Below are 20,757 nucleotides of genomic sequence, written 5' to 3'. Positions count from 1 at the left end.
GAAGCAGAAAGAGCAGTGCAATCTGTTAAGAATCTCCTAATGAAAGCAAAAGATCCCCACAAAGCACTGCTAGCTTACCGCTCCACACCCCTTGCAAACGGCTACAGTCCATTGGAACTATCGATGAGCCGGAGAAAGAGAACGGGCCTACCAGTACTCCCTTCCTTCTCACAACTCATTTGCCTGACACATGTTAAGCCTCTGTTTCAGGAAATTTAATTTCATAACTTCCTGTGTCAACTTCTGGTGGTATCCAGTGACAATACAGCAACTTTATTATACTGATAAACTATAAGATGACATGTCAAGAGGTACTAATTATTAATTACATTATCCCAGCCTCTCACCAGATTAGTAAATAAATAATAATAATAATAATAATAATAATAATAATAATAATAATAATAATAATAATAAATGATGATGGGAGGAATAAGTATATTTAACTGCTACAACATTAAAACACATAATCAATGTCACACAAAAGAAGCTTTATTTCAAATGACATTAAACTCTGAAATACCACTTGGTTCTTACAAACAGCAAATAAGTATAATGTATGTAATGAAATATTTACACAGAAAATAGATTCATGAAAACCGCAGCAACATTGAGATTGAGAACATTGAGAGCTTTTTTGTTAGTTTTTTTTTTTTATCTTATGAAATCATTTCAGGACATTGATATTATTCCAGTGAAGCAAAAATTGTGACTTGTAAAAAATAAAAATAAAAACCAAACCTTAATAAATATTGCATCAAAAACCTTTTACCAAAAACTGATACACATATTAGAGTAGAAACACCATTCTATATTCTATATTTAAATTCCACATTCTAGGTGATAGGAATCATTCTTACATCAGGCATGTTTACAGTATTAAAGTTATTGATTGAATCCTAACATCATATTTTGAATAGAATGGTAAGTAAACCAGTTTAGGGTCTACAAACATGAACATTAACAGTTTTAAAGGATGACCTTGAATGGACTGCTGTCATCCTTCACCTACAATGTGAACTATTCTCCTTGAAGACAAGCTTCTTCATGGCAGAAAATAAAGAAATACGGATGTAGTTCAGTATGGCAACATGTATAGATGACAGTTCTGAAAGGAAATTTCCCCTCAGATCTAATACCATACTTTAACTAAATGTGTAGAAAAACAAGATTTAAAGGGGAAACTAATATTCCACATCCTTTGTACACAACATTTAACCAATCAGAACAAACCACAAGTCTCCTATTATTGTACTTCCATATGACACTTCAACCTGACTGGCATTTCAAACACATCTAAAGAGCACCATACGCTTTATAATTTAAATTGCCATGCTTAGATTAAAAAAATACATTTTATCTTGTGCTTTTAGGCGAATAATGTGGAATTATATACTGTGTATTTCACTCTGTACTCCAGCACAGTATGAAATGGTGACAATGGTTATAAATATTATATTCAGAATAGTGGATAACACATTTTTAATAAGGTTACAACTATATAATATTAATACATGAGAAATAATGTATTTACAAACTTGTATTTTCCAGGAAAGCATAAGGTACAGTATTCAAATGGAAACCTGCAGTTAGATGTCATGTAGTCTTTTGACAACAAAGTGGAGGTTTGGTGTTCAATCACATCTACTTCAGACTAAATATTGCCTTATTACAGCAGGCATTATACCGGTTTACTGTGAAAGATGTGACATTATTATAGTTTTACTCAATAATCTCTATTTTATAAACAAAATCCCTGAAGCATCGCAGAAATGATAGTATTGTGATTTAAAAATAATCAAATATTAATCTTTTCTGTATAAATGTGATTTAAATCCTTTCTTTGTTTCATGCATTTCTTACCTATCCCTGTAGTATTTACTTGCGAGATAATAATACTTGTAATGTTCTAGAGCCTAATTTAATCAATTCAAGTCAGGAGCATTAGAACATATGTGAAAGTGCATTTATACATTTTAAGCTTTAAGTTTCTGCATACACATTTCTTACTTTGCTCTGGTTGAATTTTATGGGCATCATTAACATTACTGGCCCTTAAATTCGGTTTCTATGTCCTTCAATCCTAAAATATGTCAACAAATATTTCAAGCCTTGAGTTTATCTCATGAAACTCTGCACTGTAGATGCTGATAATTGTACAATCAAAATGCAATCTTAACTATGCTGATTAATCGCATCAGATTTCATTTCCAATCTCAACATAATATCAGGTTTTTATGAAGGGAGCAGATAGGTCAATATATATTAGCATTGAGATTAAAACCTCTTTGCAACTGACATTTAACTGGAGCTGACAGCTGTTCAAACGCCACATATACATATATATCAAATAGACATATATCATCATCATCACACATGACCTGGAAAAGACGCTGTAAATCGAAACAAGTGGAAACACATTAGGGAGGCCTTCATCCCGCAGCAAATCGACAAACGCTGATGATGATGATGATATTATGAACTCCAGTCAGTATTCAGTTCCAGGCCCTAATCTGTAGGCCCCCTTATCTGCAAGATTTAGGGAAATACAAAACTCACTCCCTTGGTTGAGGAACTTCAGCCTGCAGGTGCCAGTGTCCACATAGACACACAAGATGATGTTTTTCAGTAAGAGCTTTTACACTGACACAGACAGCTTACAAATAAGTTGTATGGATTGCCACCAATACAGTTTTTACTAATGGGCTGCAGCTCCAACCAAATGTTTTTTTTTGTTTCTTGTGTGTTTGTACTCCCTGCAGTGGAACTTTGGAGCTTGACAAGAGAATCATTATAAACCAGAAACTATATAACAATTCTACATGTACATTTATGTGTTAGACTTGTTCGGTATATGTGGAAGAAAACTGGGTTTACATCCTAAAGATACATGTCTGGAGGGGAAAAACAGAAAAAATAATGTTGTACACTAGAGCCCCCTTAGAATCAGCTTAAGTGATACTGACACTGGCAGGAAGGAATACTGGCAGGAAGGAATACTAACCGGCTTCATGTTATAATCTAATATATTTATATTTTTAGAAAATCTCGGACAAATCAATGCAGGTATTGTATTTGAAATTCAGATACAAGGGGATTTGAGGTAGGAAACATGTATGACCTATACCTAACTTATAAATGCAGCACGGTATTCGATATGGACTGACTCTGGTTTGTATAACACTCTGCTTGACACATACATAATAACTGTGACTACATCAATTATTCATCAACATAAACACTTTTTCTTCAGCCCATGGTATGGTTATCACAGTTGTCAAATAGTCTATGTAAATTTCTCTAATGTTACCATCAAAAGGGATGTGAACCAGCAATAGTGCATAAATGGAATTTTGATATGACATTTTGACTGCAGTATATAACAGTGTATAGTTTTTTTTTTAATGTACACATTTATATTGCAAAAAATATGTATGTGGAAGTCTCCAAAATGTCAAAAAATTATAAAAATTAAAACCTTTAATCTCTATGGCAATGCCAACATATATCTACAAAACCCACATTGTTCTGTAGGTTTCCAATATGAAATTACATGTATATCTATGGGTAAGTAACACAAACAAAACAGAACAAAAACAAGGCTTGGTTTCAAATCAGGCACAACTCATATGAAATAACAATTAAACTGTATTTAATCATCTGTATCTTTTTGGTCCAGAAACAGATGATCTAACCCAGACTTAAATAGTCAATTTACAATGTCCTAATCAGAGTTAAAAGCTTTTGCCATAATGAAGAGAGGGCCAAGAGTCAAGACAGCAGGGCAAATTTTGAAAAAAAAAACGACTAAAAAATCTGGAGGGTATGATGAATAGAGTAAAGGATTTATACTTTCTGATAATAAATACTAATTAGAATAGATTATTGCATAGTCTTTTATTATTCACATTCATATTATTATTATTATTTTTATAATAATAACATTTGGAAACTATGGGATGTCTTATTTAATTTGTTTCATTTTTTCAGATTGCCTATTTCTAAAACATGTGTTGCAGTGAAAGCCCTACTGACCCCCACACCTCTAAGAGATGACTGCTACCCGTTTCTGTATTGAACCCACCAGCTTATGGAGTAAGTCAGTGGTTCCCAACCCTAGCCCTGGAGGAGCCCCTGCCCTGCTGGTTTATGTTCCAACTGAGCTCCCAATTACTTAATTGAACCCTTTAAATAATAATTTGCTTACATTTAAATTGTGTAACTGATAAAAAGTTGGTTTCTTAATAAGATAAATTCCTTACAGAATTTTGTCCTGCTGTTTAAAATAATTAAAAGAAAACTTTTACTACTACCACTGAACAACATAATAATAATAATAATAATAATAATAATAATAATAATAATAATAATAATAATAATTATACATCCATATTACAATGCCATTTAAAATCTGCATGCTTAAGGAACTGTGAGGGTGATTATTGCTAGGATGTGATAACATTAATCATCACAGTCCAATGCCCAACAAAACAGATGGATTTGCATCAATAGGAGATAATTTAATTTGTCACTTCCAATGAATAACTATTTCTGGAATGGGTCCTATTGTGTTGTCTTTGTGGTTCAACTGATCAAATAGGAGACATTTAGGTCACTTCCAAATGTCTTTCATCGCTGGAGAAAAATGAGCCTCATTCATTTACACACGACACACACAACAGACCCTCCTTCATCAACACAAACAGCCATCGAGATCTCAAACGCTTCCATATGCAGTCGAGTTTGACAGTAGTGATAGTTGTAAATTTCCCACATTATACAATTATTGTTCCGCTTCATTTTCTTTAGAATCAACTGTTAATAAATACATCAATTACAAAGGGCTTGTAATTGTTTCCATAATATATCAAATTCAAAAGTATAATCAAATGCCAACAAGAGCTGATTGTGTCGAAATGAGTGTGTCATTGCATGCGAGGAGAGATCAACAATAAGCTTTGATTGCCTTCTCCTTGTGGAACAAAAATGGTAAACAATGCAAAGAGATTTCTTCTGGAGCAATCCAAAGAAGAATCTAAAAAGGTTATCTTTAAAATCTAAGATTCAATTGTTTGTTATGAATGTAAAGTAAGAGAACTGGAATAACACAGATTTTATTTGAAATTTGCAGGGCTGAGTCTCAGCATTTCTTTAAAAGGTGAATAGTTAGATAATTTCTTGAAATTGTTTTTTTTTATGGAATGAAACAGAAATCAGTTTTTATAACTATTCGATTGCAAATAACTAGTATTCGTTTTCAGTATAAAATTGTATAGCAAAGTATTTGGGATGACTTCAAATCTGCCCTGACTCACTCTCAATGTACAAACAAGGCATAACTCTTCACTACTCTAAATAACAATTGTGAATATATTACACACCACATATAGGTGTGTAAAGCAAGTATGATACATCTTGGATTTTGTGCTTCTTTTATCTTATATAGTGGCTATATGAGTTGCTCACCCCCTTGGACATTTTCACGTTGTATAGTGATACAAACTGAACTTTTGATGCATGGAAATGGGATTTTTCCCTCATTTGATTTACACAACCTACTCCAAAAACAAAGCAATTGAACTTCATTAGATAAGAATTCACCCCCTTTTCTATCTCACTCAATAAGCTCATATGAAACCAGTCGCCTTCAGAAGACACTGGATGGAGTTCATCTGTATGTTATAAATGTGATCCACATGATTTCAAATTAAATACACCTGTGTCTGTAAGATCCCACAGGTGGGCAGACTGGGATGGAGATTCATATTTCAGCAGGCCAATGACCCCAAGCACACAGGTAAACCTACACTGGAGGGGCTTAACAACAAGACAGTGAATGTCCTAGAGTCGCCCAGTCAAAGCCTGGATTCAAATCTGATTGAGAATCTGTGGCAAGACTTGAAGATTACTGTCCACCAACGATCCCCATCCAACTTGTCAGAGCTTGAACAATTTTGCCAAGAAGAAAAATGAGCGAATATCACATACTCCAGATGTGCAAACTTGGTAGAGATCCCAAAAGATTCGCATTGCTGCTGAAGATGGTTCTATAAAGTATTGACCCAGGGGGTGAATATTTCTCTAACCAGGATTTATTTTTATTTTTTATCTGTCATTAACTGTTGTTTCACAAAAAATCTCTTGCCTCTTCAAAGTGTTGAGTAGGTTGTGTAACTCTGTATGTATCAAAATGTCAGGTTGTAACAACAGAATGTGAAAAATTCCTTCCTATAGCCACTGTACCTCATACATAGGAAATAAATAGTCATATGTGTGTGTCATTTTTATATATATATATATGATAGATGTAGAAGAAACATCTTGGGGAGGCCTTCATCCAGCAGTGGATCAATATATGCTGCTGCTGCTGCTGATGATGATGATAGATATATTTATACAAACATACAACATACATTGTAGGTAGTGAGCAATGATGTACATCCTTTTGAGGGTACTTACGCTTTCCTTGTGATCCATTAATATCCAATTTCCACGAGGACTTGAGGCCAGTCTTTTATAAAAATATATTTTGTAATTGTGTCAAAGTCAATGAAAAAATAAGTGAAAAAGGAAAATGAACCTGTTGTTTGTTTAATTGGGCAACTCCCTCTGACAAGCTTTGGATGCTCTTGTAGCCCAAAACACGACGGCATTTATGTAAACATTGTGACTTCCATTCAATGGTAGAGTATTTTACATATATACAAGAAAAGCAGCATATAATGGACCATGACATTAATTGTGTGGCATTCCCCAATGTCATTATTTTCTATTGCCACGCAAAATAATGGGAGATTTTGTTATACACTGTAAAGGTACTTTTAATAATCATATTTGTCTGATTGATAGCTTTCCTTTTAATCTATAGAGTTTGAATGCAACCTGGCCACAGTGTATGATCCAGTTCCTTACACCCTGAGATTTACTGGATGCTCGTTTGGCTGCAGCAATCTGTATATCTATATGCAAATAAGTATATAGTGCTACCGAGTAGGTTGTACTGTGATAACGGTGCACCATGGAACTGTTGAATTTGGTAAACACACATGGACAACAGTATACACCAGTGATGTCGTTGAATGGCAGATATTCCATAATCCATTTTGTACACAGGTTTTCACAATATATCAACTAATTACACCTTGTTTTTACGTATATGTAAATAACATTATTGTTTGGTTTCAGTCCTTAATAATTCCTGCTGAAGCAAATAGAATATTTGAAACCAATCAAGAGTAAGGTGAACACATTTGGATTTAGCCAATACTGTAAGTGAAACATAATTGAAACAGAAATAAAGGAAGGAAAGCCTTGATAAGAAACAATATGATTTCCACTGTAGGGCCAGGCAGATACTGTGTTGTAAAACCAAAAGTGGGTAGGTTCCGTTACGTTTCAATTAATTTCCTTTTGGTTGTGATGTTTAATTGATAGCTGTATATTCAAAGATCACATACCTTCTATAATATATAATATAAATAAATGCAGGGTCAGTGAATCTGTAATAATAATAATAATAATAATAAATATTGTCTTGACATTTAATCATTATGTCAATATTATAATCAAATCCATTTGGCTGTATATGTGTTGATACGAAGTAAAGATCTAGTATTAAAAACATCAGTTCCAACTAGATAGCTCTTCTCAGCACAGAATCTCTCTGGTCTTTATCTGGTTTATTTATTCTTCATGGCACAGACAACTCTTTAAACTCATATCTAAACTATAAAAGAAACCCACAAATTGCATGGTATTAAGGACAACAACCCCCTTAACTATCCTTAGCTGCTCCTGTCTCTGATTTGTTTTCACAATCAGAGTCATCGATTAAATGACAAATGTTGAATGCTTCACGGGGCTGAAACGCAAAACTGGGGAACAGCCACTATTTGCAAAACAATCTATCAAGCGAAAAATAATAAAGGCAAGTGGCTATTTAATAGTGGCTGCTATACAATTACACTGGGAGAAGTCTCGTTGAACATAGCTAGCTTAAAATCTCTCTGTGTGTTCAGTTTGCAGACTCTTTCCATCGCTGGTTGAAACAGCCCTGGAGATAAACACACAAGAGTGGAATATAAAGCCCCACTCGAGATGCCTGGAGAGTTTTTCTTAAAGGAAAGTTAAGTCTGACCTTGTTCAAAAAGTATTAACCTCTTTGTTTTCATTTTTTTACCGTCCTGGTTAGGTCACAGATAAAATGCCAAGTCAACTACAGGCAAACAACCTCATACAGCATCCCAAGAGGCCTGTGTCTCTCGCTCGATCGCCACCGTGGCAAACCAGCACTGTTGTTTGACGTCTCGGTGGAAGTCACATGACGGTCTCTCGTTCCTCCTCGAGGACTACGGTGGGTTTGTCTCCCTCAGAAGGTCCTGAACCGTTTGGTTGTTCCTCTTCCTTGATGTGTGCTTCCTGTCCCGAGGATGACGGAATTGAATTCTCAGAAACTGAACCATTTTTCACATAGCCTGGCAAGTTGCGGTGCCCATTTACCGACACAGATCTCAGGCGAGTTGTGAGGTGTAGCGCTAGAGAACCCTTCGCCGTCACGTTGGTGACACTGGTGTGTGAAACCATGGGCCCGTAGCTATACGTGTTGCTACCACTCCGTGCTTTTCTTTTAAAATCAAGTGCCAGAGTCCTTCTGCTCCACGCTTTCTTTATCTCTGCCTGCACCTGGTAAAGAAAACAGATTGGGGCAAAACTTAGAAAAGGCTTTAGTTGATAGAAATCATGAAAACAAAACAGCCATGGAGCCAATAAAGCAGATGAGTGAAATGTTCTCGGCTAAGAAGCAAAATTGTTTAATTGCTAATTTTAAACAGTATAGTAAGCAGGTTGTGCGGATGAAGCAAGCAGTAAGCAAGGGAGAGGGGGATAAATACTTACTTCACCATTGCAGAAACAGTATATTATCGCCACAAAGAATCCCTATAAAAAAAGAAAAGGAAAATAATGTATGCAAATTACAGCTTTAGGAAGTTATTCATAGATCCCTTGAAAAGAAAATATTTGTTTTTATCATGTGGGCTGAGAAATATAAAGAATTATACCTGGATTGAATTAAAAAGCATCTCATAGTGCATCTGTATCTGCCAGGGGATCCCTGAAACTTCGGTGTACGGCATCGCCATGAACACGATGTAGTGAACGCCGAAGAGAGGCATGAGCACCAGGGTGGACTTCAGCAGTTTTCTGTGGAAAGAGAAAGAATTATATATATTCTTATTTACTGGTGGAGATTCCACTTTATAAGAGTTGTATTTAAAAATTGGAGGTTAGCAAATTGGCAGGATGAATTGGTTTCCACAGACCTCCATCCTATTGAACATGTCTGGGATGCTCTTTAAAGGCCACCTTTCTTATCCCAGCAACATCCCAACAAAGAGAATATCCCCTACATACTCCCCATATGTTTTCCCATATGTTTGGTGGGACAGAACATTAATTTTCCGTTTTAATACCTATTACTTTATACAAATTTTCTAGCAGTTGATTTCCTTGTTTTTCCAAATGCAAACAAAATCTCAAAGATTGTTTGTCGACTAATTTAATCATGTTATGATGTGTTACTGAGAATTCAAAGACTGTAATGAAGGCTGGGAACACTCACTGAACAGAACGTTAACTGATATTTAATCTCGTTCATATGGCAGCATTTTCCTTCATTATTATACTTGTTTAATTACATCTTAAAGTATTTTGAAAAGTTTTAAATGCAAGTTTACACTTATGCATTTTTTGACTGTATATATACACACATTTGAACATTTATTTAGATGTCTTTACATCTGAAATAAGATGAGCTGAAATAGACACAAGTGTAGAACAAGGAAATAGAAAAGCAGAAATTCAGAATGTATATTCCACGATAGATCAATGATCAACATTCTTCACAGCTGAGAACTTACATGACAATTGCATTAAAGAAAGAAGACTGAAAATTCTTTACCTGTACTGTTGTCTAGTGTCACATCTCCCGGCATTTGTCTCTCTTAATTTTGTTGCTAGAACTCTGATTATATTTAAAAACAAGACAAAATTTACCTGTAAATGTAAAGGGAAAATAATTAACATGCCATCATGTCAATTATAAACTTGACCTGAGGGATGGGCTCTGAGCCATGACTGTAGAGATGATTTTCAAGTGCATGTCAGTCGAGGCAGTCTTTTACATACTAACTAATAGCAGGGTGCTTTTCCAGCATATATAAAATATTAGACAAACTATGTACCATTTGAGCACATGCATGTTTGACACTGTTGTCTGATTTAATATACATACAGTGCCTAGAGGAAGTATGGACCCTCCTTGGACTTGTTCACATTGAGTTGTGTTACAACCTGTCATTTTGATACTTTTACATTTGTTTTTTTTTCATTTGATCGATATAACCTGCTCCACACTTTCAACGTGGGGAAAAAATGTCTCTGTCAGGTCTCACAGTTGGGTTGTGCATTCAAAGCAAAGATACGACCATGAAGACCAAGGAGCTTTCTAAACACCTCTCTGATAAAGTTGTGGAAAGGCACAGATCAGGGGACGGGTATACAAATATTTCAAATGTACTGAATATCCATTATATACACTCACCTAAAGGATTATTAGGAACACCATACTAATACTGTGTTTGACCCCCTTTCGCCTTCAGAACTGCCTTAATTCTACGTGGCATTGATTCAACAAGGTGCTGAAAGCATTCTTTAGAAATGTTGGCCCATATTGATAGGATAGCATCTTGCAGTTGATGGAGATTTGTGGGATGCACATCCAGGGCACGAAGCTCCCGTTCCACCACATCCCAAAGATGCTCTATTGGGTTGAGATCTGGTGACTGTGGGGGCCAGTTTAGTACAGTGAACTCATTGTCATGTTCAAGAAACCAATTTGAAATGATTCGACCTTTGTGACATGGTGCATTATCCTGCTGGAAGTAGCCATCAGAGGATAGGTACATGGTGGTCATAAAGGGATGGACATGGTCAGAAACAATGCTCAGGTAGGCCGTGGCATTTAAACAATGCCCAATTGGCACTAAGGGGCCTAAATTGTGCCAAGAAAACATCCCCCACACCATTACACCACCACCACCAGCCTGCACAGTGGTAACAAGGCATGATGGATCCATGTTCTCATTCTGTTTACGCCAAATTCTGACTCTACCATCTGAATGTCTCTACAGAAATCGAGACTCATCAGACCAGGCAACATTTTTCCAGTCTTCAACTGTCCAATTTTGGTGAGCTTGTGCAAATTGTAGCCTCTTTTTCCTATTTGTAGTGGAGATGAGTGGTACCCGGTGGGGTCTTCTGCTGTTGTAGCCCATCTGCCTCAAGGTTGTACGTGTTGTGGCTTCACAAATGCTTTGCTGCATACCTCAGTTGTAACGAGTGGTTATTTCAGTCAAAGTTGCTCTTCTATCAGCTTGAATCAGTCGGCCCATTCTCCTCTGACCTCTAGCATCAACAAGGCATTTTCGCCCACAGGACTGCCGCATACTGGATGTTTTTCCCTTTTCACACCATTCTTTGTAAACCCTAGAAATGGTTGTGCGTGAAAATCCCAGTAACTGAGCAGATTGTGAAATACTCAGACCGGCCCGTCTGGCACCAACAACCATGCCACGCTCAAAATTGCTTAAATCACCTTTCTTTCCCATTCTGACATTCAGTTTGGAGTTCAGGAGATTGTCTTGACCAGGACCACACCCCTAAATGCATTGAAGCAACTGCCATGTGATTGGTTGATTAGATAATTGCATTAATGAGAAATTGAACAGGTGTTCCTAATAATCCTTTAGGTGAGTGTATATAGCACAGTCAAGTCGATCATTAAGAAGTTGAACCTCCCAGAATCAGCTTGGAGCATTTCAATGATCCTCCCAAACTCGGGTAATAACAGGCATGTGGGAGACTCTGAAACATGTGGCAAAGATTCAATGAACCATCTGGCCTAAATGGAAACCTTTATGTCTAATGCAAACCCAACACAGTACATCACCCAGGTAACACCATCCCCACTGTGGCGCATGGTTGTGGTGTAATGGGGCTCATTGTGTGCATGAGCTCGTTACAGTGAAGTAACCCCTCTGTGAAATCGGTGTATAAATCTCCCACGTTGGGAGACCTGCTCTTTTGGCATTGCGGGTTTAGCGCTATACTGGGTGGATCTGCTGTGCAGTGGCTTGAATCCAAAGCGGGGAGCTCCAACCTGCACACGCCACAGTGTCATTATAGTGGGATGCTCTGCAGTGGCAGGGACTGGGAAGCTTGTCAAGGAAGAGGGCAAAATGAATGTAGCTAAATAACAAGCAAATCCTTGAGGAAAAATTGCTTCAGTCTGTCTAAGACTGGGATGGAGTTTCACCTTTCTGCAGGACAATGATGCCAAGCACACAGCCAAAGCAACACTGGAGTGGCTTAAATACAAGACAGTGTCCTAGAGTGGCCCAGTCTAAGTTTGAATCTGATTGAGAATCTGTGGCAAGACTTGAAGATTGCTGTCCACCAATGATCAACTTGACAGAGCATGAATAATTTTGTCAAGACAAATGGGCGAATATCACATAATCTAGATGTGCAATCCTGCTAGAGGCCAAAAAACACTGATGAGGGTGGATACGTATCTACCCAAGACATTTATTTCTTTTTTTTTCATTAACTGTGGTTTCTCAATAAACATTTTCTTGGCTCTTCAGAGTGTTGAGGAGGTTGTGTAACTCAAAGGGAAAAAATCCCATTTAAATGCATCAAATTTTCAGTGCGTAACACAATAAAATGTGAAAACGTCCAAGGGGAGTGAATACTTCCTATAGGCACGACATGATCTACTGCTGCTTCATTTCCAGTCCTGCACCTCCAAGGTGTTTGCCACACAATGTATCCAGTAAACAGTAAAGTAATGCTCTCATCATTTACTTACCACTATTGCTGCCAGCACTGGCACCTGCACTATCCACTTGAAATTGCCTGCGCTTAAATCCCAGCACCTACAGGGAAAAGCAATACACATTGTTCATTCTCAGCCAGAACGAGGTATTATTTTAATCATCCATTAACCAAAACAATTACAACAATTAGTTTGCCAAACTTAATGAATTAAAAAGAAGATTGGATTGATTTAGTCTACTTCAATACCAAACAACAGTAATATATTTGAAGGACAGCACTTAACAGAAACTCTGGCTTTTGGAATTTAATCAAGTTTAATCATCTGTCAGTAGTCTTGGGCATTTCAATCTTCATCACAAATCGTTGCTTAAATGAGCTGATTATTTGAGACATTTTTATAATTTCCTTTTTCTTTGTTGCTCCTGCTGTAGATGATTTTCACATTCACATAAAAATATAACAGCTTAGCATGAAGAGACGTACTTTCCAGCAAGCAAGAGTTTTATCAGTTCCATTGAGTTGCATTTCTAATTTCAGGCTGTCACTTACTCTGTGTCTGCTAGAGTCGCTCTCACACTCGCCCATACAGTAACGAACACAGCTGGGACTCCTGCGACAGGAAACAAGCACAGCTATGAGAAACCACTATTTACATCAAATCAGAGAATTATGGTAGAAACCATTCAAACTGGCACAAGAACATTTCATTCAAAACAGAGCAACAGACATATATTTGACCCAAGGGTGAAATTCACACGTAAATATTTCTATTTTCACTGCAAGAAGATTGTTTTGTTTGTTTGTCTTATTTATTTTAGAAATGTAGGAATAATATATATATATATATATATATATATATATATATATATATATATATATATATATATATATACAGTGAGGGAAAAAAGTATTTGATCCTCTGCTGATTTTGTATGTTTGCCCACTGACAAAGAAATGATCAGTCTATAATTTTAATGGTAGGTGTATTTTAACAGTGAGAGACAGAATAACAACAAAAAAATCCAGAAAAACGCATTTCAAAAAAGTTATAAATTGATTTACATGTTAATGAGGGAAATAAGTATTTGATCCCCTATCAATCAGCAAGATTTCTGGCTCCCAGGTGTCTTTTATACAGGTAACAAGCTGAGGTTAGGAGCACTCTCTTAAAGGGAGTGGTCCTAATCTCAGCTCGTTACCTGTATAAAAGACACCTGTCCACAGAAGCAATCAATCAATCAGATTCCAAACTCTCCACCATGGCCAAGACCAAAGAGCTGTCCAAGTATGTCAGGGACAAGATTGTAGACCTACACAAGGCTGGAATGGGCTACAAGACCATCGCCAAGCAGCTTGGTGAGAAGGTGACAACAGTTGGGGTGATAATTTGCAAATGGAAGAAACACAAAATAACTGTCAGTCTCCCTCGGTCTGGGGCTCCATGCAAGATCTCACCTCGTGGAGTTTCAGTGATCATGAGAACGGTGAAGAATCAGCTCAGAACTACATGGGAGGATCTTATTAATGATCTCAAGGCAGCTGGGACCATAGTCACCAAGAAAACAATTGGTAACACACTACGCCGTGAAGGACTGAAATCCTGCAGTACCCGCAAGGTCCCCCTGCTCAAGAAAGCTCATGTACAAGCCAGTCTGAAGTTTGCCAATGAACATCTGAATGATTCAGAGGAGAACTGGGTGAAAGTGTTGTGGTCAGATGAGACCAAAATCGAGCTCTTTGGCATCAACTCAACTCGCTGCGTTTGGAGGAGGAGGAATGACCCCAAGAACACCATCCCCACCGTCAAACATGGAGGTGGAAACATTATGCTTTGGGTGTGTTTTTCTGCTAAGGGGACAGGACAACTGCACCGCATCAAAGGGACGATGGACAGGGCCATGTACCGTCAAATCTTGGGTGAGAACCTCCTTCCCTCAGCCAGGGCATTGAAAATGGGTTGTGGATGGGTATTCCAGCATGACAATGACCCAAAACACAGTGGCTCAAGAAGAAGCACATTAAGGTCCTGGAGTGGCCTAGCCAGTCTCCAGACCTTAATCCCATAGAAAATCTGTGGAGGGAGCTGAAGGTTCGAGTTGTCAAACGTCAGCCTCGAAACCTTAATGACTTGGAGAGGATCTGCAAAGAGGAGTGGGACAAAATCCCTCCTGAGATGTGTGCAAACCTGGTGGCCAACTACAAGAAACGTGTGACCTCTGTGATTGCCAACAAGGGTTTTGCCACCAAGGACTAAGTCGAAGGGGTCAAATACTTATTTCCCTCATTAACATGCAAATCAATTTATAACTTTCTTGAAATGCGTTTTTTCTGGATTTTTTTGTTGTTATTCTGTCTCTCACTGTTAAAATACACCTACCATTAAAATTATAGACTGATCATTTCTTTGTCAGTGGGCAAACGTACAAAATCAGCAGGGGATCAAATACTTTTTTCCCTCACTGTATATATAAACATATTTCACATTTGATTGGACAGAAATAAAATAGTCCAGGTGTTATTTTATTAGTTTTGCTCCTTGGCTTAATATAAATAATAATAATAATTATATATATATATATATATATATATATATATATATATATATATATATATATATCAGTACACACACACAAATACTTATTTTTTACTGGAATATAGATGGTCGTCATTAACACATCTTCATGTTCAAGTGAATTATAATCAAGTTAATTGGACTAATAGATTCAAATACGCACATTACAATATTGCTCAAAATAATTGTTGCACAAACACTATACAATGCTCGCCACCTTTGATCTAATATATTTAATTATCACCCTTGGTTTCACTTAAACAAAATGTTTAATAGTTTTCTCTCTCAGCAGGGCGCAACATTTCTTATGCTTGTATGAACACATTGTTATATGCTCTATCAAAGCTTTTAGTCTCAGAGACAGACAGATGAACTAATGATGCCTTGCTGGGACCCCACACTTTTCTTTTATATTCCGTGAGGTTGAACATACCAGAAATAGCCTTGTTGGTTTTGTTTCAATGCCAAATACTTAATCAAGGGAATGAATTATAGCCATAATGTTAATCCTCAACCTTTTACTCTGCATCCAGGGCTGCTCAATGTATTACGTAACTCCGTACCCTATTGCGATCAATGAAAAGAATGTGTTCTGCGATTTCACGACGATACTGGTGCAGATCTGCACGTATTAAGAGGTTTACATTCAAAACATTTACAATCATGCCATGGCTAAGAATGTAATCAAGAAAATATTTTTTTAGTGTTATAATCTGTACACACGCGATCTGTAGCACAGTTCAGTGCTGGCTATTGCCCCTGCTGAAATAAAGATTAATTAAATCAACTCATGAGAATCATAATTCCTTCTTGTTCAGTGCATATCTATCTATCTATGACTGAGGGAACTAAACCTTTTCACCCTGGAACAGAGTCTTCAAAATCATGAAGGGCATCGACCACATCAAACCAGAGGAGCTTTTCCAGATCAGCAGGGACACACACACCCGGGGACATAAATGGAAATTGGGCTTCAAGGCATTCAAGACGGAAAACAGGAGACACTTCTTCACACAGAGAGGCGTCACAATCTGGAACAAACTCCCCAGCGATGTGGTTGAGGCGACAATTTGGGAACATTCAGAAATAGACTGGAGAGGATCCTTGGATCACTTAGTTATTTCTTATGTTTCTTATGTTCTTATCTACTATCTAGGAATGCCGGATGTGGACAGGTTTGAGCTCATGTGGTGTGTTAATAATGTGTGAATTAGTGATGTGTATATGATGTTTCTATTATGTATTTTGCTTTGCTTGTAAATAGTTAGCAGAATGGGGGGTATGGGAGGATTTTGAAATGTTTCATCATTAGCACCTGTCTGAGTTGCTGGTTTATATCCCTATCTGGTTGTGAATGTATTCATATTTACTATGAGAAAACCCCTTTAATAACCGTAATGCCTCACTCTTATGATGACACGTCATTTGCAACAGAAAGACAATAAACTGAAATTTGGTCCTGTTTGGGAATGTTTAGTCTAGTGAAACAAGGGAGGTAGTGACATGTAGTTTCCCTTCTAAATCAATCAGTAGAAAAATACATTACAGATTCTCGGGGGAGGAGGAAACGGGAGAGCTGGGGACGCCTTTTTAAAATTACCATTGGGTTTCCCATCTCCTCTGCCAGTCCTTACCATTGCATGTCATATTTTATTCTGTTTATATACAATTGCTTGTAATCCATCTAGTGCTGGTTCAATACTACCCTACTTTGATATGACATATTTCAAAAGCTGAGACAAGTTCACTATGTAAATGTCTTCCAAAACATAAGAAAATGCATCGACTGATACAATGGATGACATCCAAAGCAGAAAACACAAAACTGCAACTCTTGGGATAATCCTGTATCCTATAACTGACCCTAAATGGTGGCATACACAGAGAGAAGTAGCTTCAGGTCAAGTGGCACAGCTCTTACTGAAGAATAAAAATGGTTCTTTCACAGATTACATATTTAAGAAAAACAACATGTATATTTTACATACTTTAAACTGAAGAAATTAATAAAAAGTTAAATCTATAAGGATCAGCAAAACAGTTTTGCAGTAGGCCGAATCTCACGTAAAATACAGTGAAGGGCATTCTTCTTATTATAACCTTGTTCTCCATATCCGCCCATATACAGTAAATGTAAACTTGAAATACTGCACACTTGTATGGACTTAGAGCAGATACAAAACATGCATGTTGGTTAGAAAAAAGTGAATCCCTTGATTCCTTCTGGATAGACATCCAATCTGCAGATGTCACTGCCGGTTCCTGACACACTCCACACTGTGCTGCAGTTCGTGGGCAAAGCAACATCCACATTGTATGCGCTGTGCATATAGGATCGATACACACAGTGTGTACAATGCAGGAGTTGTAAAGCCTCTCATCACATCACTCGGTTGCCATTTTACCTTTTCAGCTCTTCATTAATGTTCAGTTTGTCTGGAAATGTTTTTGCTGTATTATTATTTTCAGATTCTAAGTAGAAACACCTACTTATGTTGAAGGTAAGTCATAAGTTATAATCAACCTGTTTCAAACTTCTTTGCACTTTAATGAATGGTATTTTGTTACTATTTGACCATGAATAAAAATACCCATACATTGTTCCCCAGTATAAATATTTTAAAATTGAAAAATTAATTGATTTTTAATATATAAATATTAATATATATATAATAGTGCTATACTATAATACAGAAACATATTATGGGAAACATATTATGGGATAATCTGCAAATCCAATTTAAAGGATACACCAAGCAATACACAATACACATGATGTCATTAAAAAAATCTGATAACAAGCATTCAAAGAAAACTCGTGAGCAATGCACCCGTGTATGTAGGTAGTCTTATCAATATTCATATTACATTTACAATAATCCAAAATGCTTTTTTCACTATGACAACATTAAAGGAATGAATAGGATATCAAGGCATCATATTGTAGTAGCCTTAGAGATTAAACAAAAAACAAACATCAACTGTGTCATTACTGGCAAATTAAATTCAGAATAACAGCAAGTAAATGTTAGTGAATGAGACTCTAAAAACAATATGATTACAAGGGAAGTGATCGCAAGTCAGGAAAGCATTACTATCCAATCTATTATGCAGAATACTCTCTTATTAAAGCAATCAGTTAGAAAATATTGGGAAGTATGGCAGATATTATGATGTGTGGTACAAAAGACAAATCAAAAAGCTTATTATCCTGACAGATGATTTAAGTGCTCTCTCACAAGCAGAAGGAAATTATATGGCATGCTTAGGCTGTTTTGTTTCTGTTTCATTTAGCTCCACTTGGCACCACAAAACTACTTTTCCGCCTTCAGCGCTGTCTTTGCTGGCTGTGTCATATTAAACCAATGTATTTCACCAGCCTGTGGGTCATAAAAATGTTACAAGCTGGTAATGTTTTCTCATTTATATTTAAGGCATGACAAAAGTGTTTCAGCTTGTAGTTACTTAACACAACCAAGGTAAAATGATCTGGCAGGGGAACACAGTTTGTTCTCGCAGTTAAGGTCACCGCAAGTAAAGTACTCAGTTCCTGCTAAATATTCATATTTGTTCATCTGAGTATATTGTCTGCAGTAGCTAATGTCTGATGATTTTCTCCTGATACACTGTTTAGAACTGAATTTGTTGCCAAATTACCTCTCAGGATTTGTCTGAATACCTCATTATTTTATCAGTAAAAACAGTTATTGGCACGGTCAAAATAATAAATAAATAAATACACATTAGGTTAATTATGTTATATACCTAGGATACTGTAGTTTGGCCCATCAGATTAGCTTATTTTTTTAGAAGCTCAGTATTGTCTTTTCAAGTATGTACTTGGAGGAACAGTAAAGTGGTTCATATTATCGTACGTTTTCCTTGAAGAATGTAACCTTATTTCTGAAGGTCGAAATTTGAATTGCAATATTGAATTGCATTTATCAATCATGAGCTGATGTATGAGATCCAGGAACAAAGCCATATGGACTGGCTTTTTCACACAATTACACAGATTAGCTTCTATTTCATTCAATGTGTGCATCTGCTGTCATTCCTGAAGGAACGTGTTTGGAGAATTAACATCGTCACCTCTGAGGCGGAAATTATGAAATTATAATGACACCATCTTTAATCATATGTTATTACTTGAGTGTGATCGTAAAAAAGACAAATATGTCAAATACCAAGTTGCTGGAGAAAAAACTTTACACTGTTAAACAACTACAAATGCCAGGGGATATGTTGTAATATTTGCCAGTTTGGTTTAATGTAACTATCAGAGGCTAGGTGAACAGTTTCTTGCTGAAACCCTTTTATACCGCCAGTGTTCGATTAGCTGATCATGCGATAAGAACGCCGAATGTCAGGACATTGACACTCTGATCAATACATCAGACAACTCCAAGACAGACACGTTGAATAAGGGCCAAGCAGTTGCCTTCTTATGACTTTGTATTTTGACACTTCTCTACTTTTTCTGCTTTTCAACAATAAAAAACTGTCTCTTTCTCCACAGCTCCACTGGTCCACTAATGATCCTGTATAGACAAATTATAATCCATACAAACGAGCTGTATTTTAAACATTGTGCACCATAATTACTGCCAGCTTTAATGTGGCAATATTGAATTCACATTTTTGCTGGACAATCAGTTCCCTAAATACATGTTACACTGAATTGCATGTACACTGTAGCTCTATTTAGTTATAAAAAATAGTAATAGTGTATAGTTGAACACCCATCCAAAACAGCAATGTATTTGTAATAGTCAGAACCTAGAATTATTCAAGAACAGAATGCAGAAAGTTGAAACTAGTTTTGGTTGCATATCTAAGCTAGACTTACCCCAACCAATGAGAGTAAATCCCCAGAGATACTTTCTGTCAGAGAAGAAAGTCATGAAGATCAGGCTGTGAAGATAAAGACCTTCCACCAGGATCCAGTAGTAATTGGTTGCCAGGAAATAGAGAAAGAGTGTCACAGCCAATTTACAGCCAATCTGAAGAAAAAGTACACAAGATCAGATTTTGACTCAGATGTAAAGGACCACATAATGTACAATGACAGAGCAACACCTCAAGTGACATTTATTAAAGTGACACATTTATAATAGCAGTCACCAGCGTCTACGTACAAGAAAACCTAAAAACACTTTTTCAGTGAAATACCCCAAAGACTTTCCAGTGGTTACTGAAGAAGGTGTTTGATTAGATTGGGTTCCCTGCTTCTGAAAAGATGGCTTCCGAATCCATCTGTTTCTATTGTGCTTTCAGACAAATGGATG

General features: G+C 36.7%; 1 protein-coding gene across 1 annotated transcript in view; it reads right to left on the bottom strand.

The window, feature by feature from the left end:
- Positions 1-527: 527 nt before the first annotated feature.
- Positions 528-20,757, bottom strand: part of pth1r (parathyroid hormone 1 receptor) — a 90,799-nt gene continuing 70,569 nt past the window's right edge. The window contains exons 7-13 of the mRNA XM_066717261.1: positions 20,319-20,472; positions 13,447-13,507; positions 12,929-12,995; positions 9,959-10,053; positions 9,060-9,201; positions 8,896-8,937; positions 528-8,682 (exon numbers count right to left, since the gene is read on the bottom strand). Of these exons, the coding sequence (XP_066573358.1) occupies positions 8,317-8,682; positions 8,896-8,937; positions 9,060-9,201; positions 9,959-10,053; positions 12,929-12,995; positions 13,447-13,507; positions 20,319-20,472 (927 nt within the window). The 3' untranslated portion in view covers positions 528-8,316. The remainder of the gene's footprint in view (positions 8,683-8,895; positions 8,938-9,059; positions 9,202-9,958; positions 10,054-12,928; positions 12,996-13,446; positions 13,508-20,318; positions 20,473-20,757) is intronic.

Source organism: Amia ocellicauda, chromosome 2 (assembly GCF_036373705.1).
Source record: "Amia ocellicauda isolate fAmiCal2 chromosome 2, fAmiCal2.hap1, whole genome shotgun sequence".
Lineage (NCBI taxonomy): Eukaryota > Metazoa > Chordata > Actinopteri > Amiiformes > Amiidae > Amia > Amia ocellicauda.
This window is presented reverse-complemented; position numbering and strand designations above follow the sequence as displayed.